General features: G+C 47.6%; 1 protein-coding gene and 1 non-coding gene across 3 annotated transcripts in view; both read left to right on the top strand.

The window, feature by feature from the left end:
• wdfy4 (WDFY family member 4) overlaps window positions 1-26,027 on the top strand; it is a 292,745-nt gene that overhangs the window by 71,129 nt on the left and 195,589 nt on the right. For both annotated transcript variants that reach the window (XM_038782904.1, XM_038782905.1), the window contains 12 exons: window positions 2,766-2,944; window positions 3,921-4,152; window positions 4,257-4,408; window positions 6,372-6,483; window positions 10,667-10,857; window positions 14,189-14,341; window positions 16,340-16,410; window positions 17,048-17,209; window positions 20,585-20,676; window positions 20,779-20,878; window positions 20,973-21,178; window positions 25,000-25,169. In XM_038782904.1, the coding sequence (XP_038638832.1) occupies window positions 2,766-2,944; window positions 3,921-4,152; window positions 4,257-4,408; window positions 6,372-6,483; window positions 10,667-10,857; window positions 14,189-14,341; window positions 16,340-16,410; window positions 17,048-17,209; window positions 20,585-20,676; window positions 20,779-20,878; window positions 20,973-21,178; window positions 25,000-25,169 (1,820 nt within the window). The remainder of the gene's footprint in view (window positions 1-2,765; window positions 2,945-3,920; window positions 4,153-4,256; window positions 4,409-6,371; window positions 6,484-10,666; window positions 10,858-14,188; window positions 14,342-16,339; window positions 16,411-17,047; window positions 17,210-20,584; window positions 20,677-20,778; window positions 20,879-20,972; window positions 21,179-24,999; window positions 25,170-26,027) is intronic.
• LOC119956256 lies at window positions 5,690-5,853 on the top strand. Its single transcript, XR_005458611.1, has one exon. It is a non-coding gene; the product is annotated as a U1 spliceosomal RNA (small nuclear RNA).

Genomic DNA, 26,027 nt, shown 5'->3' with positions numbered 1-26,027 from the left:
TTGGTCCAGTTACTTTAGGCACAGCAGCATCACGGGTCAGACACCAGCTGTTTCCTTGACTGAGCCTGTGTGTTACTCTGAGCCGCCAATTTGGCAGTACAGGCTCATGGGACAAGGGTAGGTGCCATGGCGATGGCTCCGAGTTCCATATTCTAACCACTCTTTAGGTAAAGTGGTTATCTGGATTTCCCCATTAGATTTATTAGTAACTACCTCACAGTCATGGCCCCTGGTTCTGCTCTCGCCTGCAAGTGGAATTACCCCCTCTAACTTATCAAACCCTTCCGCAATTTTGAAGATATCCGACACGTCCACAGTCCGTGTTGGGGAAACAAGCTTCAACCTGATCAAATCTTTTGATAGGTACAACCACTCAGCCCTGGTATTTACATAGATAGAATTTACATAGCATTTACAGTGCACAAGGAGGCCATTCGGCCCATCGAGTCTGCACCGGCTCTTGGAAAGAGTGCCCTACCCAAGGTCAACACCTCCACCCTATCCCCATAACCCAGTAACCCCACCCAACACTAAGGGCAATTTTGGACACTAAGGGCAATTTATCATGGCCAATCCACCTAACCTGCACATCTTTGGACTGTGGGAGGAAACCGGAGCACCCGGAGGAAACCCACGCACACACGGGGAGGACGTGCAGACTCCGCACAGACAGTGACCCAAGCCGGAATCGAACCTGGGACCCTGGAGCTGTGAAGCAATTGTGCTATCCACAATGCTACCGTGCTGCCCATCATTCTGTTTTGCACCTTATCCTGTAGCTCTGCCAGTTTGCAGTAGGGGGAGAGGCAACCCTTTAACTGTAGCAAGAATTATGCCAAGTGGGGCAGAGTAATTAGTATCCCTGCTGAAATATTTAAACTTTTCCCACTTCGATATTATTTGATTCAGCGCAATCGTGTGTGAGGGGGAGGGGATTTGAAATAATTTACGGTTTTAATTTTACTCAGGATTTGGGGAAGAAGAGTGCTGAGATTTCACCTTATTTTTCATTTCTTAGTTCAGTCCCATGCAGTGTTACCCAGCAGTGTGGGTGGGAGATGGGCAAGCCAGGCAGCTTAAGGTGGACCTCAACTGACCCATGTTAAGGTCCACTCCAGCGCTGTGATTTTGGCTCACAAATACATTCTTAAAATAGGAGTGAAGCATTCCAGCCCGAGGCACACGAATCATACATTAATGCAGAGGAAACGGATATGGGGCTGGGTTCTCCGCTTCCCCAGCCCCGCGGTTTAGCTCAGTTGACTGGGCAGCAGGTTTGTGATGCAGAGGCCAACGTCGCGGGTTCAATTCCTGTACCAGCCGCAGTTATTCATGATGCCTCCCCTCTTCTCAGCCTTGCCCCTCGCCTGAGGTGTGGTGACCCTCAGGTTAAATCACCACCAGTCAGCTCTTCCCCCACCCCCCCAAAGAGGAAATCAGCCTAGGGTCACCTGGAACTATGGTGACTTTACTGTACGAGAGTGCAAAGCCCCTTTGAAGATACTGAAGCAATTATTTTCACAGTGTGTTGAACTGGAGTCTCGCCAACCTCTTCAGGGCACTCGACCTTTTGACCTTTCCTGCTCGCATAATTATGACTTGAGGGTTTCGGGTGACGCAGGGTAGAACGGCAGAATTTCTGTGGTGCCCGGGTAGGAAACAAATTGAAGAATTCGCGCCAAAGCTCCCAAATAAAGAAGAAAACAATGCCTCTGTCGGTGGAGGTGCGGGTCATTGTGGACTTACACAGGGGTTGAAATGGCTGCGAAATGTAGCTGAGACAGTGAACTGAGTGAGGAATTTAACCTGGAGCGCAGCCCTCAGTTTAAGGTGACAATCGATACTGAGTTGTAACGTGGAGGGATTCAGAACTAACTTGCCTTTACCTCTGGTGGTAAAGGTTAGACACTTTCTACATGACAGCGGTGAGTCCGACAACGTTTAAGATCCACCTCGCGTCTCAGTTCCCCTTAAGGCACTACCTTAGTCAGATATTCAGAGGTGCCAAAATGCCATTGGTCTCTGCTGTGAAATCTTTGCCACTTTGCCAGCCAAGCATCCTCCTTTTGCCTCCGGTTTCGTTGCAGCTTAGACTGGGAAGGTTCAAGGTTTACCCAGCTGACTGTGTCCGTTGGGTTGGATTTTCTTCGATCCGTAAGCGAGTTCCCCGATTCAAAGGAGCAGAGGATAACCCAGCCAGCTCTGCTCCTGGTGCCCTTCAAGTTACTTCAAGGGCGGATCCCCTGAGAACTAGCTGCAGACACATAGGCCGGGATACTCCGTGGCAAGTCCGCCCCGCTACCGCTGCCAGCGAGGACGGAAAATCTGCCGCTCGGCCAACTCTCCCATTCACTGGAGCGGGACCCGGGAATCCCGCTGCTGTGAAGGGATGGCGAATCCCGCCCCATATATGGTTCCCTTTTCCTTGCCCTTGGAGAAAGCTACACCCTTCGTTCCGCAGTTCTTTCCACTGGCGAAGATGAAGGCCCAAACTCAATGGACCAAATTTTACGGCCATTCAAAAGAGTTGGGCGGGACTGGAAAATCTCACTGACAGGAGGGGCTGGAAGATTCCACCCAATGTGTTGGCTCCCCCCCATCCTCCAACACAAGATGGTACCATCGGGTCTCTGAAAAGATCTCTTAAGTGATAGGCAGCAGTGAAATGGTGCATGTTGTTCGTGTCGGCAGATACGTAAACTGTACAGGATGTGCTTAATGCCCCCAGATGAATATTCTTCTTCTCTTGTTTGTGTGCACTTTAGATTGGAATGAGTCAGGCCTGGCCCAGCAGTCTTCTGCACTAACCTCTGTTGAGTTCGACATCTCCAAGTACTTGCTCCTCGGTCAGTGGCACCACTTAGCTGTGGTGTTGAGCAAGGACGCCCGAAAGAACACCACCGTGCTGGCATATTTAAACGGAAGTGTAATAGGAACCGCTAAGGTGAATGATGTGGCTTTTAGCTTTGAACTAATGTAACTTTGTAAATGCCCAGTTTCCATGGCAATCTCAGACACTGTGAAAGGTTCTCATGTTCGAACAAAGTAACAGCCTGCGTGCGGATAGATCATATTGAAGAACTCTTTCCCTCAGTATTCAAAACCCTCAAAGTCTCGAACTTGCATAGTTTCTTGAAAGGCCCCTCAAATGAAATTTTGAAAGTCTTTTTTTTCCCTTTTCTTGGGCACTTTTATGCCCTCACCCCTGGCCCCATTGTAAGAGGTCACTTTCTTTAATACAACATAGGTTTTTGCATCTCTTCCTTCACCTGTAGGAATTGTACACCCTGTATTAAATCTTTAATAATATGTATAGATGTGCGGAATATTCCAGGGATGCTTGCTTTCATTGAATCAAAGAATCCCTACAGTACAGAAGGAGGCCATTTGGCCCATTGAGCCTGCACCGACCTTCCGAAGGAGAACTCCACCCATGTCCACTCCGCCGTCTACCCCGCCCTGTCCCCAAAACCCCGTAACCTAACCTGCAACATCCCTGGACACTGCGGGACAATTTAGCATGGCCAATCCACCTAACCTACACGTCTTTGGACTGTGGGAGGAAACCGGAGTGCCCGGAGGAAACCCACGCAGACACGGGGAGAATGTGCAAACGCTCCACAGACAGGTCACCCAAGGCCGGAATCGAACCCGGCTCCCTGGCGACGTAGGGCAGCGACGTTAACCACTGTGGAACCCTGCCGCCCGTGCTTTGAAGAGGAAAATCGTCAGGGTTCTCCATCAGTTAAATACCAATGTATGGATGTATTTCATATTTGAATAAAGACCTCACGCTAAGCAAGCAAATGGAGAATCATGAACACATGATATTAAATGAGAAGGTAGCATTTTGCTGAGTGCAATGCAGAACAGTGGTGCATTGTGAATTCAACACAGTAACTCTGACTCTCTGTTAACAGATACAGTACATTCAGACGTTTCCAGGAATGCATTTTTCCCTGGATTCATCAGCCGTCATCGACGTTCACGGAATCATTGGAACTCCGCAGATCTGGAAGCAGCGGTCTTCCTTAGTTTGGCGCTTGGGCCCAACATGCCTATTGGAAGAGGTGACTCCTCTGGAAACGGTTCAAGCCATTTATCGGTTGGGACCAAACTATTTGGGAAACTTTCAGTCTGTTCATTCGCCTGGTAGGTCGATAATAGATGGATTCAAATTTCGGATCGACTTCACTTTCCACCTTGAAACTCTTCCCATTCCCTTTTGTTTAAAATAAATCTTTCTGATGCTATAGGGGATGATTCGACCAATGTGTCGGTGCCTGGAGTGCTGGTGGCAGACGAGAAAGTATCCTTCGGCATCAATGTAGTGTCATCAGCAGTGATGACTGTTCAAGATATAAGAAATAATTATAATGAAGTGGACAGCCGGTTAATATCAAGTGAGGTACGTTCACTCATTTGTTTTTACAAACTGCGCTATAGTTTTTCGAAATTAAATCTGTAAAATGAAGGGACAACCCATTCAAAAGCAACGAATAATAATAATTTTATTGTTACAAGTAGGCTTCCATGTAGTAATAGTAATCTTTATTATTGTCACAAGCAGGCCTACTTTAACACTGCAATGAAGTTACTGTGAAAAGCCCCTAGTCGCCACATTCCGGCGCCTGTTCGGGTACACGGAAGGAGAATTCAGAATTCTCAGCTGGTACGGGAATTGAACCTGCGCTGCTGGCCTTATCCTACGTCACAAACCAGCTGTCGAGCCCGCTGAGCTATACGTGGAACGAGAATTATTTCCACTAGATTGGAGGTTAAGAGAAGATTTGACAGAGTTTTCTTTATTAATCAAAAGATTCTGAGGAAAAAAATCTTTCTCTTTTCTGGCTGTCCCTGTTGGATCCTCCAGCAAGGGAGCCCGTGATGAGGTGCCATCCATCTAACGTCACTGGGGTCAAGGAAAGGCATCAGGAGGAATTTCTTTACACAGTTCGAGAGCAAGGGGTTGCTTTTCCACAGGAAATGGTTGTAGCAGAGAGTCTCCGCGAGATGAACAACATTGAAGAAAACGAAGATGAAGAGTGTGAGGAGAAAGTGGAACGATGAATGGGCTTTTATTTCTCCAACAGAATCCAGTCTCTATTCCCTGCTCTCAACATCTATGACTCGATCTCCCCAGCAGCTGTGTTCATTTTGTAAAGGGTAAAAGAGGGTGAATATCCTATTAACGTTTTGTTACTGCTCAAAAATCTCTTTTCTCCTTGGATTGGTTAGAAAGACTTAATCCAAAAGCCTACAACCTTCAGTGCTCTTCCTGACCAGGCCTCTTGCACGCCCTCAATTTTCTCCAATGGCGCCATGCCTTCAGCTTCCTCGACCCTAAGCACTGGAATCCCTTCCCTAAACCTCTGAACCTCTCCACCCTCCTTCACGATGCTCCTTAAAAGCTGCCACTTCGACCAATCTTATACCCTGATATCTCCTCATGCGACACAGTGGCTAAAATTATCCGGTCCTTCCTGCTGGCGGGATTTTCCGGTCCTGCCGAGGGTGACCCTCCCCCCCCCCCCCCCCCCCCCCACCCATCACTGGTTGCCTCGCAACAGTGCGTGCACGCAGTGGGGAAAACCATTGGCAGCGGCAGGACTGGAAGATTCCGCCGCCGGCCTATAGTGGGCCACTTCTGCCAAACATGCCATGGTAAGGGTGGTGGGGGAGGTGGAAAATACTTCCCTGGCAGAGGTGAAACCATGGTCAGGAAGGTGGTTCGCCCAGGACGAGACTAGCCCATTGCAATTGGGATGTGCTGACGCCTGCGGTGTCCCCAAATGCGGGATGCTCGACTGCAAAATTTGTGGTCGTGGGGGACTGCGTTCGCACCGTCTTATGGGCGGCACGGCAGCACAGTGGTTAACACTGTTGCTTCACAGTGTCAGGGTCCCAGGTTCGATTCCTGACTTGGGTCACTGTCTGTGCGGAGTCTGCACGTTCTCCCTGTGACTGCGTGGGTTTCCTCCGGGTGCTCCGGTTTCCTCCCACACATCCCGAAAGACGTGCTTGTTAGGTGAATTGGACATTCTGAATTCTCCCTCAGTGTAGCCGAACAGGCGCCAGAATGTGGCGAACAGGGACTTTTCACAGTAACTTCACTGCGGTGTTAATGTGACAATAATAAAGGTTATTATTATTAAATTCTGCCCACTGTCAAATGTTGTTCGATTATCGCTGCTGAGGAGATATCGGGGTCATATGTGTTGTACAAAAGCAGCAGAGAAACAGGAGAAAAATCTTCTTCCTAACACTCCCAGGTGATCGCCACCTTAACCGAGGACGCGCGAGATGCCGAAATTATTCTATTTTTCTGGTACTGATGTTGTGATATTTCCCTCCCCTTTCGTTCGGTGCAGCTGGGAATTTCATCCCGAGATGACGCGATGCCCATTGTTCTGGCAAAGAACACGGCCAGCCATCTCCCAGGACCCTCCCGAACAATTGGGGCGCCGATTGCAAGCTTCTTTGGTAAGAAACAATCATTCATATTAACGCTAAAAAAAATCATTAAAGATGCTTCAGATTGATAGATGTGTGGTCAGGTTAGAAATAAATTTGGATCAGTTATTTGGGACTTTGCTTGTTGTTAATTACATCTAACCCACCTCATGTAGATCTCAAGGTTAGTGCTTTTTCAATCTCTCTCCTTTCCCAGCTGGGGTGTGGTTGGCTCTACATATATCAAGTGGACCTTCTTCATGTACAAACTGAGTTGATGAGTTGCTCGGACAGCTTAACTTGGGGGGGCCAGCGCTCGGTTGGTAGTGCGCTCCCCTCTGCATAACAAGGTGCAGGCTTCAAGTCCCACACCAGGCCTTGAGCACGATTATCTTGGCTGAGACTCCGGTGCAGTACTGCGGGAGTGCCGGACTGTCTGAGGCGCAGTCTTGCAGTTGAGATGCTGGTCGGAATTCTCAGGCTGTCGGGATTTATTTTTCCCGCCGGCAGTGCCCCCCTGCCAAGCAGCAATGGGGACTCTCTGGCTCTTTATCAAATAAATTTGTGGGGCCTCCTGCGACGGTCTGAGAGGACGGATGAGGCCTGGTTTCAAAGACCAAAGGATGGCACCTCCTTCAAGGACTGGAGAACCTCCTTCAAATTTCCATGGGCGGTTTGAACAGGAAATCCCACTGATAAGCGGCAGGAAGACAGAATCCCGCCGCCAATGAATGGTGCGCCGCCGAGAAACACGCTGCTGGGGAACCGGAAAATACCGCCCGTTGAGTCGAGGCTCTCCCCATCTCCCTCCTTGAATGAAGTTCAAAGATCCTGTTGGATTATTTTGAAGGAGGGTTGCCCCCTAGGTGTCCTGTTCAATAATTATCCCTCAATCAACACAAAAACTGATGATCTGATGATTATCAGATTCTCTTTGTGTCGGGTTGCTGTGTGCCAACTGGGCGGCACGGTGGCACAGTGGTTAGCACGGCTGCCTCACAGCGCCAAGGACCCGGGTTCCATTCCCACCTAGGGTCACTGTCTGTCTGTGCGGAGTCTGCACGTTCTCCCCGTGTCTGCGTGCGTTTCCTCCTGATGCTCCGGTTTCCTCCCACAGTCCAAAGACATGCAGGTTAGGTGGATTGGCCATGCTAAATTTCCCTTCGTGTCCAAAAAGGTTAGGAAGGGTTATTGGGTTACGGGGATAGGGTGGAAGTGAGGGTTTAAGTGGGTCGGTGCAGACTCGATGGGCCGAATGGCCTCCTTCTGCACTGTATGTTCTATGTTCTATGTAAGATGTGCAGGTTGGGTGGACTGGCCAGGTTAAATTGCCCCTTAGTGTTCAAGAGGTTAGGTGGGGTTATTGGGTTACGGGGATAGGGTGGGTTGTGGGCCTAAGTAGGGTGTTCTTTAAGAGGATTAGTGCAGACTCAATGGGCTGAATGGCCTCCTCCTGCACTGTAGTGATTCTATATTTGTCATGTTTGCTACTTTACAATAGCGACTGCCTTTGCAAAAAGTCCTCTATTGTCTGGAAAGCGCTTTGAGATGTCTGGGTGGCCAATGCTGCATAAATGCAAGCCTTCTTTGCTTCTGTAGGTGGGGGCGGTGGAGGAGGAGGTTGGGGGAGGCTGAAATGCAGCCTCTCCTCATGGGCGGCACGGTAGCAGAGCGGATAGCACTGTCGATTCACAGCTCCAGGGTCGCAGGTTCGAATCCCGGCTTTGGTCACTGTCTTTGCGGAGTCTGCACATTCTCCCGGTGTCTGTGTGGGTTTCCTCCAGGTGCTCCAGTTTCCCCCCACAAAGACATGCTTGTTAGGTGAATTGGACATTCTGAATTCCCCCTCCGTGTACCCGAACAGGCGCCGGCGTGTGGCGACTAGGGAATTTTCACAGTAACTTCATTGCAGTGTTAATGTAAGCCGACTTGTGACAATAAAGATTATTATTATGCGCTCGTACACTTTTCAGGGGTCCCACTGGGTTACCAGTCTAAAGTGGGCAGCCAGAGCCAGAAATACTGAGCTCAATAGACGTACCCTTACAGTCAGTGCCGCTGACTGTCTTAACTTCAGGACATATGAGAAATTGAATCTGGGATTGTTGATCATTGTGCTCCACCGCCGAGCCTCCACTCGTTAATCCATGGCACGGGTTAAAGCCCCTGTCCACTGGTCAGGACATGGTGCGTTCCAGTCCACCAGAGACATGAGCACGTAATCCAGCCTGACGCTTCACTGCAGCCCTTCACGGAGCGCTCCACTGTTGGAGGTGCCATCTTTTGGATGAGTCATTGAAACAAGGCCTCATCTGCTCCCTCGGATGGACTCAAGAGGCCTCACGACATTATTGGATAAAGAACCAGAGAGTTCTCATTGCTGTTTCTCTGAGCTTGCTGTGCGCAAATTGGATGCATTGTTTCCTACATTCAACAGCGACAATGCTTCGAAAAGTGCTTCATTTCGTGCAAGGCATTCTGGGATAGCCTGGAATTGCGGAAACCATTCTAAAGGTGTACAATGTGCTCTAATTTTACCTTATTTCCTGTACTCTTTTTCTTCCATTGATAACTTTGGAAAAAGAAACACTGTTTTATTATTGGATTTTTTGTACTGATAAATGCCTTTCTATAAGGGGGTTTGCTGGGAATATCTTGGCTAAATTGTCATTCTGGCTCCATGCCGCCACTATTATCACCAGATAGGATACAAGGGATTAACAAATGGCTTGGTGTGGAAGTACTGCTGAAGGATTGACAAGACCCCGAGAGCTCACAGAGATTGATAAGGGAATCATTTTGAAGATAATCCTCGTTATTTATTTGATTGCTGCAATTAGTCCGCGGAAATGGCTCCTCTCATCTCTTGAATGAGGCGACAAACCGAAGCCCTATCTGCCCCGCACGACTGAATAGAGCCTCGAAAGGGTCCCCAGGTGCACTTTGTAATGAGCAGACCTACTAAAGACAGGTCCTGGACAAATTGCCCTGCCTAATTTCTGTATCATTATTTACCCCATACTGTGACAACATTCTGTTGCAAACAAGTCATCAAGACCTTTTCGGTCTTTCTGATGAAATATTTTGAATGGGTTTATTTTATTGTAGCAATTACACCGCATTCTATTTCCTTTGAGTAAATCCTTTAATTAAAAAAAACAAAATATATCAATATTTTACCTGGCACAAATCAATTTCCAGCACCTTTAATATTAAGGTTTACAGTTATATTGCAGCGCAGTGCCAGCTTGGCCCAGTGGTAGCAATCGTGCCTCGAAAACAGAAAGTTGTGAGTTCAAGTCCCGTTCTAGGCCTGCAGCCTGCCGCCTCAGCAGATGGCTCAGCACAGAACTGAGGGAGTACTGCAGGTGATGGCTTTCCGATGAGGCGTTCAAGTGAGGCCCTTTGTGGCTGCTCTTGTGGAGGTCAAACGCCTCGGAGAGTTGTTCTAAGAAGAACAGGGAGTTCTTCTGGTGTCCTGACCAGCACTTCAACCCTCAATCAGTGTTGCCATGGCCACGTTAGTTGGCAATGAATTAATTCTTTGTTTGAGGCCTTCCTGTGCTTGTAACAACAGGGAGTGCGCCTCAGAAAATAAAAAAATAATAATTTGCTATAATATGGTTTGGACATGTAAAGAAAAATTGCATTTAAGCGGCGCCTTACGCCACCTCAAGACATGGCGAAGAACTTTGCAGGCAATGAAACACTCCCAAAGCATTCCTGTTGTCTTAATTGGCTACGTAAATGCAAGTCCCTTTACCAGGCCTGAGCATCATCAACAATTAATTTGGTAAAACCTTATTTGGTCTACTGGCTCGGTAATAGATTTAGCTTTGCCCACAAGATACTTGGTCTCAGGGTTTGAACCCAAGTGAAGTTTTTACAGTGGGTTTATTTGGTGGACCTCTTGCCCGCTGGGGTCCGGATGAGAAGGTCAGCTTCACCCTCCAGAGAGGTTCAGGGCGATCGGTGCAGCAGTATTGGCAGAAGGCACGTCAATGCCGGTGGCTCATCCTGCGTTTGCTGATCAAGGCAGCAGTGTGACTGAAAGACAAGTGACAGACCCAAGCAGGCCCTTTACATATTGTGACTTGTCCCATGCCCGATTCCTTCTGAAAGACAAGGCAACGATTGACTTCTGGTACGACATTGTGCTTAAAGTTTGGCTTGAATTTCGGAGCACTAAAACTGCCATCATTTATCTTTCTAGGAGTCAGGACGTTCTTTTCAAATCCTGCTGCAAACTGTTTGCAGTTCATCGGTGGTCCCGCTGTGATATTGGGCCTAGTTGCCATGGCGTCTGATGACCATGAGATTTACGCAGCTGTTAAGGTTCTGATATCTGTTCTAAACAGCAGCACACTGTCGGAAAAAGAGATGCAGCGGATTAAAGGCTACAGGGTAAATGGACCAATTTAGAGATGATTAAAAGTGTACCGATGGCCAGGATTTTGAAGTTGTCTTACAGAATTCTAATGAATGCGGTTGTTGAAGTTCATAAAATTTCAAGGGGCCATTTAGGTTGTGGGTATAAGTCCTGGTTGATTTTTTAAAAACTCTGCACAAACATTGGAAATTTTCTGTCTGCAATGCAGTGTGAGTATTTATGATAAGAATGATAGCCTGCGGATGACCAGTTAAAGATTGACTTGAGGATCTTGGGCAGGATTCTCCAGCCCGTCGCACCAGATTTCTGCTGATGCCCGCGCGGCCCCCCCACGATCCTCTGGCTCTCCAGCTGGCCAATCCGGTTTCCCATTGTGAGCAGCCTCACGGCGTCGGGAAAACCCTAGGCTGCCGGTGCAGCGGAGAATCCCGACAGCAGAGAATCCCGAGAGCGGAGAATCCAACTCCTTGTGTCTCTTTAAACTAAACCGAACGGCAAGTTTCCTGGTGAACTGAAGACGCACTCTGACTGAGAACTATTATGAGCTCAAGATTATCGCAGGTTTTTAAGTTCCCTTTCGTTACTCAGTCTTTTCTTTAATGGGATGTGGACTTTGTTGGCTGGACCAACATTCGTTGCCCATCTGATTGCCCTTATGAAGGTGGTGGTGAACCGCCTTCGTGAACCGCCTTCTTGAACCGCTGCAGTCCATGTGGTGTAGGTACACCCCCAGTGCTGTTAGGGAGAGAGTTCTAGGATTTTGACCCAGCGACAGCGAAGCAACGGCCGATATATTTCCAAGTCAGGATGGTGAGCGACTTGGAGGGAAACTTCCAGGTGGTGATGTTCCCATGTATCTGCTGCCCTTGTCCTTCTAGGTGGTCGGGGTTGTGTGTTTGAAACGTGATTTTAATAAAGACACAGGAATCCACACTGAGTAAAATAAAGAAACAAAGTTTTATTTACAATAGATATGCACTCTGACCGGTAACCCCCTATTGGGTTCCTGTTCTGGTCAGTGCCTTACATCTTGGCCTTTTGCAGAGAGGTTAATGGAGGTCCCCCAGCCCTAGTGGGGGAGCTCGTACTCCGCAATGACCATGGGGAAAATAAACGCACCCTTGGTCCCGTGCGGGCTATTACAGTGTTGTTGCATGGGGATCGGACTTGCTACAGTGCAACTTGGCGATGGCACACACTCGAGACTCTCACCTTGGCCACTATAAATAGGCAGTGCTTGATCAACATTCCAAACCTCTGGTTGCTTTGCGATGATTCTGAGGAAGATCAAGTTGAACTCTTCCTACCATAAAACTTGGATATATACGCTGAGGCAACCAGGGGGATCTGTGAGGCGAAGAGAGAAAGGTGGGACATGATTGCAATTGCTGACTTGTATCTTAATAGCCAGTTATATTACATTGCGACCTATTTTATATGCATAATGATACTCACAGTTTAAGCATGAGGAATTTTAAGATCTCCTCACCCAATATTTACAAATAAGAAAACAGTTTCAAAATAAATGTACTTATTGATGATGAGCATTGAGAGAACTGATGGACACACATGATCGCAGTAGTCCAGATAGGAAGGTTACAGCTTATCAGGAGCGAATGACCCAAATCAGCTACAGATCTCCTCCCACCCACGTAGTATTCTGTGATAAGCAATGGTTGAACAATGCTTCGATTTTCAAATTCCCATGCTTGTTCTCAGATCCCTCCTTGGCCTCCCCCCTCACTATCTCTGATCTCCTCTAGCCCCACAGGATCGCTGTACTCAATGTTCCTGACCACTTGCGCATCCCTGATTTAATAGCCCTCCAGTCGGTGGCTGTACTTTCAGCTTCCTGGTCCTAAACTATGGAATTCCCTCCCCGAACATCTCTGCTTCTCTTTCCTTTAAGACATTCCTTAAAACCTACCTCTTTGACCAAGCTGTTAAGTTTTTGCCCTCATCCTTCCTGATGTGACGCTACGCCACGTTTCCTTTTCATGCATATCAGAACATTTTATTAGGTCAGAACACACTATAAATGCAGATTGCTGTTGTTGTAAGCAGAGGACTTGCACTGAATGAAGTTGCAAATTCTTTTAATAATAACTTTTATTAGTGTCACAAGTAGGCTTACATTAACGCTGCAGTGAAGTTACTGTGAAAATCCCCGCGTCTCCACACTCCGGCTCCTGTTCGGGTACACGGAGGGAGAATTCGGAATATCCAATTCACCCAACAAAGTACGTCTTTCGGGACTTGTGGGAGGAAACCGGAGCACCCGGAGGAAACCCACGCAGACACGGGGGAGAACGTGCAGACTCCGCACAGACAGTGACCCAAACCGGGAATCGAACCCGGGACCCTGGAACTGTGAAGCAACAGTGCTAACCGCTGTGCTACCTTGCCGCCCCCACCTCATCCCTGCTCAGGATAATGAGATGATGGGGATGGACGGAGTAAAAGTTAAAAACCGAGGGTGGTATCTTCCAGCCCTTCCTGCCGCTGGCATCTTCCAGTCCCACCAGCGGCAGCCAATGGCGAGTCACCTCTGCCGCTGGGGCGGGCCGGAACATCCCGGCCTAGATCTGCTTCCAGCTCGCTTAATCCCAGAACAAGACATTAACACCTCAATAAAACAAAAGCGATAAACGCGAGTTTGTATTGTTATGCCCACAAAAGTCAAATGTTGCCGAATACCCGTGTCTCATTCATCCTACTAATGCTGTAATTATGTAAATTTGCATCCGCTGGGCATAATCCCAGAGGGGAATGCGGAGTGGGGAATCTTCCACATGCCCCTGCGCCGTGTTTCTTGGTGGTGGGAGATGGCCCCCTGGCGACGGGGTAATCTGGACCTACTGCTGTCAATGGGATTTCTCGTTGAATCTACCCCTCACCACCGGGAACACCCCCCCCCCCCCTCCCCCCCGCGCCCATATTGTAACAATACAGAATGGTCCAAAGCATCTGAAACATTGGTCTGGAGTAACTTGCTGGTCACACAAAATCAATAGACGTTTAAATATTTTAAGTTAAAAAAAATCAAGGGATATTTAGATAAAAGTATAGAAATGACTAAATTCCATCAAAACGCCTCCTGATAATTTAAAAGTTTAAAAAGGAATGAACGATCCATTAATTTGAAGTAAAGCAACATAAAGTTGGCGTTCAAAGCAGCTTTGAATTCCAACTTGAATTCGAAGGAACTCTCAACTGTGAGCTTCATTTTCAGACAACTCCAAATTTGTTTTATTTCTAATCACCTCGCCTTGTGCAGTTAACTTCCAGCCTGCCCACTGTTGTCGTTTACGATACGTTCCACTCATTTTTTTCTATTCCTTTTAGCTGTTAGCACTGCTGCTGAAACGAAAGGTCCGACTGTTAAATGGAAGAATCTTCCAACTTATCCTGACCATCGTTGGAACTGCGGAGCTGGGCCAAGGGACTTCAACTATTCCGAACGACTGTGCTTTCAGAGACCTCCTCTGTGATTTTGAGGTAAATGTACCTGGAAACTATTCGCAGTCAGGTATTCAGGTATGTCGCCAAGTGTTGGCTGTTGTTCATAATACAGAGGTCATCGTGGTTGAGTTTGATTCCGTTCTCTGGGATTAACACACTTTGAAGCTGGAGTCACCAGATAGTTTTCGGACTGTATATCTGGCTGATTCCCTTTGCGCTGCAGTCACATTAAGAATTGCCTGCAGGATGGACGGAAAACTTTTCAACCTCAACCGGCTGAAATACAAGAAGAAGACAACACTGACACCGCTCGTTCAACTATGTGGCAGTATGTGGATGACATCGCCGTCTCCACTCTCTCAGAAGAGAATCTCCAAGCCATGCTTCGCACCTTTGTGGAAGCATACCAAAGAATCGGTCTCAGCCTCAACCAAAGCCCACCCTGCTGCCGAAGAACCCACTGGTGAGGGGGAGGGGGATCCCAGATTCCTCAAGACGACTCAAGTCCTTTCCCAACCCACCCAGGGCAAGATCCGGTCTCTCCCTCCATCAAGATCAACAGAGAAACTCGAATACACACACGAAACATTTCCAATACCTGGAGGTTGACATCGATGCAGGAATCCAATATTGTATCGAACCCATGAACACCTCCTTCGGTCACCGAAGGACGAGAGTCTTGATGATCGCAGCATCCCGGCTGACACCAAGTTCCTCGTGTATAAGGCAGCTGTCCTCCCAACTGGTCTATACAGCTGAGAAACCCTGGACTACCTCAAGGCCCTGGAAAGGTACCAACAATGGTCTCTGAGATGGATTGTCTGCATCAGTGGGGAGGACAGGCGAACTAACATCAATGTCCTTGAAGGAGCCAAGAGCACCAGCATCGAGACCATGATCAGCTGAAACCAACTCTGCTGGGCCGGCCTTGTGCTTCGGATGCCAGAGACCCGACTGCCAAAGCAAATCTTTAAAAAAAAATTTAAAGTGCCCAATTCATTTTTTCCAATTAAGGAGCAATTTAGCGTGGCCAATCCCCCTAACCTGCACATCTTTGGGTTGTGGGGGTGAAACCCACGCAAACACGGGGGAGAATGTGCAAACTCCACACGGACAGTGACCCAAGGCCGGGATCGAACCTGGGACCTCGGCGGCAGTGAGGCAGCAGTGCTAACCACTGCGCCATCGTGCTGCCCTAAATCGTCTTTGCCCAGTTCAAGGAAGGCTTCCAAATAAAATGAAGACAAAGGAAGGTTTCAAAGATACCCTGAAGGTTCACCTCAAGAAATGCAACATGAAAAAATGAAAATGAAAATCGCTTATTGTCACGAGTAGGCTTCAATGAAGTTACTGTGAAAAGCCCCTAGTCGCCACATTCCGGCGCCTGTCCGGGGAGGCTGGTACGGGAATCGAACCGTGCTGCTGGCCTGCTTGGTCTGCTTTAAAAGCCAGCGATTTAGCTCAGTGAGCTAAACCAGCCCCTGTGAGCTAAACCAGCCCCTCAACATCAACATTATCGCACAGTAAACCCTTGCCCCGAAGAGACCTACTTGGAGGAACCTCCTAATCGAAGGGCCACAATTCATCCAGGGCACCCGACAGCACGATGAGGCCCGGTTAGGAGCCTGAGAAAGGAATCCCAGCGACCTAGAGTCCAAGGACCGATCCCACCTCCCAGAAACACCTGCCAAATGTGCAGTCGGAAATGTGGCTCTCGGATCGGTCTCCTCAACCATGAAGGAACCAACTGAACCCATGACCAGTTTCTTAGGTGGACAATCATACTCGTTGGAGAGTGATCGCTGAAGAAGACCAAGGAATTGTAGCTGTGTGAATTGGCTATCACTAGTTTTGCTTTGTTTACAAACTTCGATCTGTGCTCCAATTACTGCATGCATTGGTAACGCCATGTTCATCTTTAGCTTCTTGTGAATTAATGCTCTTGGTACAATAACGCAGAGAGTTCATGTCCACAGCACATTGAACTGGCTTTCATCAAAATTAATGGAATTGCTTTTGTTATTTTTTTTAAAGATCTGGGCGAATTCTCCAGAGGCACTTGATCTTCTGCTTTTTAGACATTTTGTGGAACTTCTCAAAAGCAGGTAAGAGTATATATTGAATCATTGTCATCGGATTGCTCGTTGATTCAACTAAAACATCTGCATTTGCAGGGGGAGGAGGGGCGATGGAGAATGTGAATCACTGGAACTGGAGTTTTAATCCGTGGCATTGGGTGGGATCCTCTATCTCCGCATCTCCCCCCGCCCCCCGCCCGCACACCCCCTCCGGCCGCATGTTTTCGGCCACGTAGGGAGGTCACCATTGGCCCCCGCGGTATCTTCCGATCCCGCCGATGTCTGCTACGGTGCTTTGCGTGGCTTGCCCTCTTCCACTGCCGGGGACTCCGCAGCGGGAGATCGCCTTCGGCGGTAATGGAACATCCTACTGACAGGAAAGGGCTGGAAAATCCGGCTCAATTGATTTTGTCTTGTATTTCTTTCCTCCTTTTTTTAAACCCCCCGCCCACCCACCCACCCCCCAACCCCCCTCACCACCATTTATGAGTCATCTTTAAATGTGTCTCTTCCACAATAATTCCTGATGGGAAACTTTAAAGGGTCACTCCTGCTTCATGTGTTACGATTGGCAATATCAGTCACACTTTGAACTATCTGAAAGCCTTGCTCCATGTTGCTCGGTGTGATGGATCAGCTAAACGTTCTTGTCCTCCTCCAACAGTGATGGACGCAAAAATGCTGAAGTCATGCATCGACTTCAGGTGGTACCAAGACTCGTCCTTCTCCTGAACGACCCAAACAACACCAGATCAAAGGTTCAGATCATATGCACGATCCTCGCGGAACTGCTGAAAAGCTACTTCACCACGACAGACCTTCTGAGGTAATACTCGGCGCGTTCGACAAAATCGTTCTCCCAGTGCGGATGAGCTCCCTGATTTTTACTTTTTGTCCAAATGTTTTCCTTCTGGATTATCCCCTTCCTTGTTCCTTAACCTGTTCCCGATAGGAATATGCAGAACTCGCAGCTCTCGTGCGCACATGCTCGAGATCTGTAGCGGGTAACCGGGTAGGGGCAGCAGGGTAGCATGGTGGTTAGCATAAATGCTTCACAGCTCCAGGGTCCCAGGTTCGATTCCCGGCTGGGTCACTGTCTGTGCGGAGTCTGCACGTCCTCCCCGTGTGTGCGTGGGTTTCCTCCGGGTGCTCCGGTTTCCTCCCACAGTCCAAAGATGTGCAGGTTAGGTGGATTGGCCATGCTAAATTGCCTGTAGTGTCCTAAAAAAGTAAGGTTAATGGGGGAGGGGTTGTTGGGTTACAGGTATAGGGTGGATACGTGGGTTTGAGTAGGGTGATCATGGCTCGGCACAACATTGAGGGCCGAAGGGCCTGTTCTGTGCTGTACTGTTGTATGTTCTATGTTCTATGTTCTATGTAACCGTCATTTTTGTTTTAAGTAGTGCTTAAGGATTTTGCACATTATCATTTCATCCATTCAAAATGGAGAATTATGGATGTCGAGTGTCTTGTTAGATTCAAAGGGTGTTTCAAGTCGGATCCGTTCTGATGACGGGCCTTTCAATTGATATGAATCTATTCTCTCATTCAGTTGCTGATTCATTGGGTGTGATTTTCTGCAACCCCCCCCCCTCCGCTGATGGCACCCGCATCTCCCCCCCCCCCCCTCACCCCCCCACGCGGTGTCTTTTTCGGCAGCGGAGGAGGTTCGGGATTGGCTGTGATGTGTTATGTACTCTGGGATAACACAGGCTGCAACTGGATGCAGCTTTAACCAAAAGATACTCCAGACTTTCAAGTCAGTTCAATCTGACTTATTGAACCAGTAGCACAGTTAGCACAGTTCTCTATGAGTTCGACTCTCTGCTAACCTAAGTGTGGTTACTCTGTCTGGCGGAACCAGACTAGCTCTTAGCCACGTGCTGGAGGTGTGATACTGTACATACACCCTGACTCACTCTGTAGAGGCGGAGTGTGAGTGCCTCGTGCCTTTTATAGTCAGATCCCACCCCTGAGTGTCCTGCCTGCTCATTGGTCATGTCCTGTTCTCTGTGTTCATTAGCTGCATGTCTGCATATCATGACAGGCTGGCAGCGAGAGATTCCAGTCACGCCACTATCGATTTCTAGTTGCTTGCACCCTCCACCCCCAGACAACCCAATTAATGAGACTGGAAGACCCTGCAGCAGGAATGGCTGGAAAATCCCAGCAATCGTATATATTTGGGGAAGGTGGTGGTAGAACATAGAACATAGAATAGTACAGCACAGAACAGGCCCTTCGGCCCTCAATGTTGTGCCGAGCCATGATCACCCTACTCAAACCTACGTATCCACCCTATACCCGTAACCCAACAACACCCCCCTTAACCTTACTTTCATTAGGACGCTACGGGCAATTTAGCATGGCCAATCCACCTAACCCGCACATCTTTGGACTGTGGGAGGAAACCGGAGCACCCGGAGGAAACCCACGCACACAGGGGGAGGACGTGCAGACTCCACACAGACAGTGACCCAGCCGGGAATCGAACCTGGGACCCTGGAGCTGTGAAGCATTTATGCTAACCACCATGCTACCCTGCTGCCCTGGTGTCATGGTAATCTCACTGGACTAGTTACCCAGTGACCCAGGCTAATGCTCAGGGACATGGGTTGAATTCCCAACACGGTAGGTAGAAGAATTTGAATTCAATGAATGAACCTGGATTCAAAGCTCGGAGTACGAGTTATCTGCTCACGTCGGCCTTCAGCGAGAATGGCGACTCAGGTGTAAAAGATGGTGCGAATCGGGAAACGCGATGCTCGCTGGCGAGATTGCGTTTTCCGATTTCCCAAGTCCACTGTCGGCGGCAGAACGGGAATCCACCACGGAAGCTCGGGAACCTCATCTGAATACATTAGCATCTCATTAGCAAGCACTCCCACCGGGACCTCCCCCCCCACTGAACATTCATCGGCACTAGCGTGATGTCACAAAAGCTGTATACAAACGAGAACCTGGCGACCTCAGCGTGAAGGGCATATCGGAGGTGGGCTCTCAGGTCGCCATCTCCTTCCAGGGTGCCAATTGCAGAGGGGGCACCGGAGAGGTGGGACAGGGTGGGAGACCCAGATAAGTGCAAGTTTGGGCCGGAGGAGAGGCTTTCAGTTCCGGCATCTTGGGGTGGGGTCGCTGGCAGGCTTTAGCGGCCCTTCATGGTGGTGAGCCTCGAGGTTTAAAGGGGTCTGGCGGCGGGATTGTAGGCGGCGCTCCCCATGTCCTCCTTGCTGGGCTTGTGGCCATATCATCGTTGAGGGATTGTCCTGCCAGAGTGGCAGCTGGAACGTGGATCGGAGCAGGGGAATCCGCAGGTTCAGCACAGGGGGCAAGGGTGGGGTCCCATCAGATGCCAGGCTGCATGGGCAAAATGGAGGACTCTGACAAGGGGCGATTTCCAGCCTCATGAGGCTTGATGACCCTCACACAGGGGGAAGGCGACTGCAGTGAGAATGAACTCCAGTCCCACGTTGTGTAGCTCACTCTTACTTGTCTTCAGTGTACCTTGGGGCTGAGAGTAAACACTGCCTTACCAGTGACATAGCACATGGCAAGAATAAATATAAAGGCAAATTACTGCAGATGCTGGAATATGAAACGAAAGGGAAAATGCTGGAAAATCTCAGCAAGTCTGGCAGCATCTGTAGGGAGAGAAAAGAGCTGACGTTTCGAGTCCGATGACTTTGACAAAGAGTCATCGGACTCGAAACGTTAGCTCTTTTCTCTCCCTACTGATGCTGCCAGACTTGCTGAGATTTTCCAGCATTTTCTCTTTCGCAAGAATAAATATACCAGGGCCAGAATTCTCTAGCCATTGGCATTCCCTGTTCCTGCCGGCGGTGCAGCCCCCTGCCCATGGCTTTCCCAACGGCGTGGGGTGGCTTCGATGGGAAATCCCATTGACCAGCGGCTGGAATGTGGACGCCCAGAAACTCGTGACGGGGGGAACCAGAGAATCCCGCGTCATATTTTCAAAAATGCGTTTGTGTTTCAACTTTTTAGCATTTGCGAACTTTGTCTGCTTATTTTGTGACATTCAGACAATACGCCAAACAATTCTCATATCGCAGAGATATGAAAAGATATTTCGCGGCTGCCATTTGAAATGACTGACATAAATTACAATGAAACATAGTGGCCATGATTGGAGACATATCTGAAGAAGAACTACCATTGAAATATTTAATATTCTCTATTGAAGGATCGGATTATTCCTTACGTATACTTTGCCTCCAGCTGCCATGGATGAAAAATTAATTTCACTCGAAAGAGTCTCTGATCCGTCAATAGAGGGTGAGACTTTTTAATTTATTTAAAACAATTATATTCCAGATGTGCCTCACGCAAATACTGAGACTGATCTATCTTCCCCTTAATTTCTTTTGTTATGCAAAGTCATAAATCAAGTGGCGGGCCGCACAGTTTGGCTACGCAACCAGCTATTGAAGATGCTGCTCGATGTTGTGTATTGGGATCGCCTTGATCAAAATTCCAAGTGGGTGTCCTCTGAGTCGCTTCCCACTCTTAAAACTATTCTCTTCTGAACTGAATGTTCTTTTTAAAAATATACATATATTTGTTTCTGTCAGAGATCAGGAGAAAACGTTCACGTCACTGGGACCTGACTGGTTCCTGCTCTTTGTGCAACCTCATCTTCACCCGACCACCGTGATCCTGGGTACCAGACTGGTTCTTCGGTTCCTCTACAACCCAGTGCTGTTGACCAAATTCCGAGATGGCATGGTGGGGAACGTATGGCTGGAAAACAACACAGCGGATTGTAATATTTTAATGGGTATGTGTCGATGTATTGTTACGGATGCCTGGTTGGCACTCAGCAGTTGTTAAGATTCTGAAACAAAGCCACTACCTTTTTTAAAAAATGGTGCGAAAAGATCGATTTGTTCCAGGAGCAATAAAACTTGGAAAGGATTCTGAGAGATAGGATTTATGATTATTTAGAAAAACATAGCTTGATTAAAGATAGTCAGCATGGCTTTGTGCGGGGCACGTCATGCCTCACAAGCCTCATTGAATTCTTTGAGGATGTGACAAGACACATTGATGAAGTGGATATGGTGTATATGGATTTCAGTAAGGCCTTTGATAAGGTTCCCCATGGTAGGCTCATTCACAAAGTTAAGGGGATGGGATAAAGGGAAATTTGGCTGTCTGGATACAGAACTGGCTGGGTGAAAGAAGACAGCGAGTGGTAGTGGATAGAAAGTATTCCGCCTGGAGGTCAGTGACCAGTGGTATCCCGCAGGGACCTATTCTGGGACCTCCGCTCTTTGTGGTTTTTATAAATGACTTGGATGAGGAACTGGAAGGGTGGGTTAGTAAGTTTGCCGATGACACGAAGGTTGGGGGAGTTGTAGATAGTGTTGAGGGCTGTTGCAGGTTACAACAGGACATTGACAGAATGCAGATCTGGGCTGAGAAGTGGCAGATGGAGTTCAACCTAGATAAATGTGAAGTGATTCATTTTGGAAGGTCGAATTTGAATGCTGAATATTCTTGGAAGTGTGGAGGAACAGAGGGATCTTGGGGTCCATATACATAGATTGGTCAAAGTTGCCACCCAGGTTGATCGGGTTGTTAAGAAGGCGTATGGTGTGGTGGCTTTCATTAACAGGGGATTTGAGTTTTAGAGCCACGATGTTTTGATGCAGCTTTATAAAACTCTAGTTAGACCCCACTTGGAATATTGTGTCCAGTTCTGGTTCCCTCATTATAGGGAGGATGTGGATGCTTTGGAGAGGGTGCAGAGGAGATTTGCCAGGATGCTGCCTGGACTGGAGGGCATGTCTTATGAAGAAAAGTTGAGGAAGCTAGGGCTTTTCTCACTGGAGCGAAGAAGGCAGAGAGGTGACTTGATAGAAGTGTACAAGGTGATGAGAGGTATGGATAGAGTGGATAGCCAGAGACTTTTCCCCAGGGTGGAAATGGCTGTCACGAGGGGACATAATTTTACGGTTATTGGAGGAAGGTATAGGGGAGATGTCAGAGGTAGGTTCTTTACACAGGGAGTGGTGGGTGTGTGAAATGCACAGCCAGCAGAGGTGGGGAGCCAGAGTCATTAGGGACATTTAAGCGACTCTTAGACAGGCACATGGACAGCAGTAAACTGAAGGGGTGTAGGTTAGGTTGATCTTAGATTAGAACATCGTGGGCCAAAGGGCCTGTACTGTGCTGTACTGTTCTATGTTCTATGTAAAACAAGAAATGGGGCTTGTTTTTTTAATAAATAAATTTTATTAAATCAAAAGAAAAGAAGACAATATTCAAACTTTTAAACTTCAACCCTAACAATAACAGATTACATGCAGTCTCTTAACTTTAACACACTAGTTTCCCTTAAACAACACTGTGATAGATCACGCAGCTCTCATGCCACTTTAACAAGCAGATAAAGGCAAACTTGCATTTACAAAGCAATTTTTTTTCTGGCAGGGACATTTGTTCTGAACCCTTTTTCCAAAGCCTGCCTTGATAAGTGGTAACTTTCATGGCCTTCTCGGTCGATTTCCAAAGCCTTCTCCTTGTACCTGTTCAACAGAGGATTCTTTCTTTCTCACTCTCAAAGCTCCACCCAGCCCCTCAAACAAAAGAACAGAGCCATGCTAGTGATATGCAACTAACCTCCCATTGACGGACAAAGAGGCCACCAGACTACGTAATGGGCTAATAGCTGATCAGTCAGGAATGTCCCGAAGGACAATGGATCTTAAGAACTTTAGGGTCTTCTGGGTGGGTGCATCAACATGGATTGAATGACCATTCATTGGCCATCATCTTGCAGCCTGATTAAGGAGAGTAAATAGCTGTGTGTGACCAGGGGATTGACTGCCAGGAAACTGCAGCCCATTATAAACATTAGTGAGAAAGGATCTGGTCTCAGGAGATCATGAAGTGAGATCAGAATGGTTGGAAATTAGGAATAGCAATAGTCAGAAAAAGACTGGTAGGAATAGTTTACAGATCCCCTAACAGTAATTATACCATTGGGGAAAAAATGTATTGGAGCTTGTCAAAAAGGAAATTACTGTGAGGTGACTTGAATCTTCAAGAGAAACTGGGACAATCAAATTGGCAAGATTTGTCCAGAAGATGAGTTTGTGGAATGGTTTTGTGACTGTTTCTTGGTGTAATATGCAGTGGAACTGACTAGCAATGAAGCTACCTTAGATTAAGTATTATGTAGTAAAGCAGGGTGAATCAGTAATACTGTCGTAAATGATCCGCTGAGAAATAGTGATCATAATACCACTGAATTCCATGTTAAGTTTGAAAGTGACATACTCCTATGGCAAACCAGAATCTTCAACCTAAAGCCAATTACAGAGGTATGAGGGGAGGACTGGCTACGGTTAATTGGGCAAATAGACTAAAAGGTACGGAGGTAAGTGGAGAATGGAAACGTTTAAAGAAATAATTGAAAATGTTCAACAAAAATACATTCCATTGGAAAAACCCATCCATGGTTCACTCATGAAGTTAAGGACAGTGTTACATTGAACAAAAAGGCTTACAGTGTTGCAAATAGACAGCAGAAAGTCTGAGGATTGGGCATGTTTTAGAAACCAGCAGAGGGCCACCAAAAAGTTGATAAAAAGGGAAAATAGAATATGACAGTAAATTAGCCAGAAATATAAAAACAGATTCTAAGAGCTTATATATGTATATAAAAAGGAGGAGAGTAGCTAAATGGGCCCTTAGAAACAGAGGCAGGATAGATTATTATGGGGAATGAGGAAACGGCAGAGGTATGGAACATATTGAGGAGTGTAAAATACGGAGGCCTGAATTTACGGCCTCACCCATGGCAGGAATCGACATGGGGCGGGATTTCACACAGGAATTTTAAGGGATGGGAGAGGAGAATTTTGGCCAGAGCCACAACTTCGGGATAAGGGGGCTAATTATTTAAGACTGGGATGGGAAAACGTTGCTTCACTCAAGTGTTGCGGATCTTTGCAATTTTCTACCCCAGATGGTTGTGAAGGCTCCATCGTTGAACACATTTAAGGCTGTGGGATAGACAGAGTTTTGGTGTCTCGGGGAATGACGGGATATGGGTTACGGGTGGGAAAATTGGTTGAAGCCCCATGGCCATATTGAATGGCGGAGGAGGCTCGATGGACCACATGATCTAATGCTGCAATTTCTTGTGTTCCTCAGGTTGTAATTACCGTTACACATGATGGATAATTTTATCAAGTCAAGCTCTGGGAGAATCGGGGCCAAATTTGTGTTTTTGGCAGATGAGGGAACAGTTAGAAGCATAGACGCTCACGGCGTAGGAGGAGGCCATTCTGTCTATCATGCCTGTGCTAGCTCTTTGAGAGAGAGATAATTCTTTGATCTACATTTCTCCACTGTTTGAAAACTGAAAAATATTATTTTGTAACCCATAGAGTTTAGACAACATTAGTCATCTGATGATAGGATAACATAATTACAACATTTAATCTTGATGCCTTCCTGTAAATGTAACCCGTAATGTGTAAAAGCAAACTGAAATGATCACATTTGTTAAGCCGTACTTAGAAAAATCTTTCGAGATTGGCAGCAGAATACCAAAAGAAACCCTTACCATTTGCTCTTTGCTTCCAGACAACATCAAGTCTCGGCCTCAGGCTTGTAGCCAAATGGCGCATTTAATTCCTGGATTTGAAATGATGCAAATGTTCCTGAGCCATCATATCGCCATACCTGAGCTCTACTTTCTCCTGGCTGCATTGGTCTTACAGACACCAATTAATGAGATGCCAGAGGACTCCAAGGTAAAGCATCTCCCTATCTTTGCAGTTCTTGTTGTGTTGTGCTGCAATCGCGCGATTGGCGTACTTTAAGTATTTAACGTGGGGGCTGTGACCGAGAATCAACAGCGGAATTTTGACAGGACGAGGAAGTAATCAAACGTTCATTTTATACACTCATAGCCCTTCGGGTATCCAAAGCAGCAAGGTATTTTTGAAGTGTCCGTCACTCTTGTAATGCAGGAATCATGGCAATTTTCACACAGACCGTTTGCACGGACAGCGAGGAGATAAATGACCAGATGGTCTGTTTTACCGACGTTGTCTGAGAGAGACAAATGTTGGCCAGTATTTCCCCTGTTCATTTCTGAATAGTTCCATGAGATAGAGTACATAGAACAGTACAGCACAGAACAGGCCCTTCGGCCCTCGATGTTGCGCCGAGCCATGATCACCCTACTCAAACCCACGTATCACCCTATGCCCGTAACCCAACAACCCCCCACCCCTTAACCTTACTTTTTAGGACACTACGGGCAATTTATCATGGCCAATCCACCTAACCCACACATCTTTGGACTGTGGGAGGAAACCGGAGCACCCGGAGGAAACCCACGCACACACGGGGAGGACGTGCAGACTCCGCACAGACAGTGACCCAGCCGGGAATCGAACCTGGGACCCTGGAGCTGTGAAGCATTTATGCTAACCACCATGCTACCGTGCTGCCCTAGATCTTATACATCCATCCCGAACAGGCAAACATGGGTTTACATATGGATTAGGAGCAGGAGTGGGCCACTCGGCCTCTCGAACCTGCTTTCCCATTCAATAAGATCATGGCCGATATGATTGCAACCTGGGTCCCACATTCCCGCTCCC

The sequence above is a fragment of the Scyliorhinus canicula genome, chromosome 22 (genome assembly GCF_902713615.1).
Source record: "Scyliorhinus canicula chromosome 22, sScyCan1.1, whole genome shotgun sequence".
Classification (NCBI taxonomy): domain Eukaryota; kingdom Metazoa; phylum Chordata; class Chondrichthyes; order Carcharhiniformes; family Scyliorhinidae; genus Scyliorhinus; species Scyliorhinus canicula.
The sequence above is the reverse complement of the archived record's forward strand: the minus strand, read 5'-3'. Positions and strand labels throughout refer to the sequence as shown.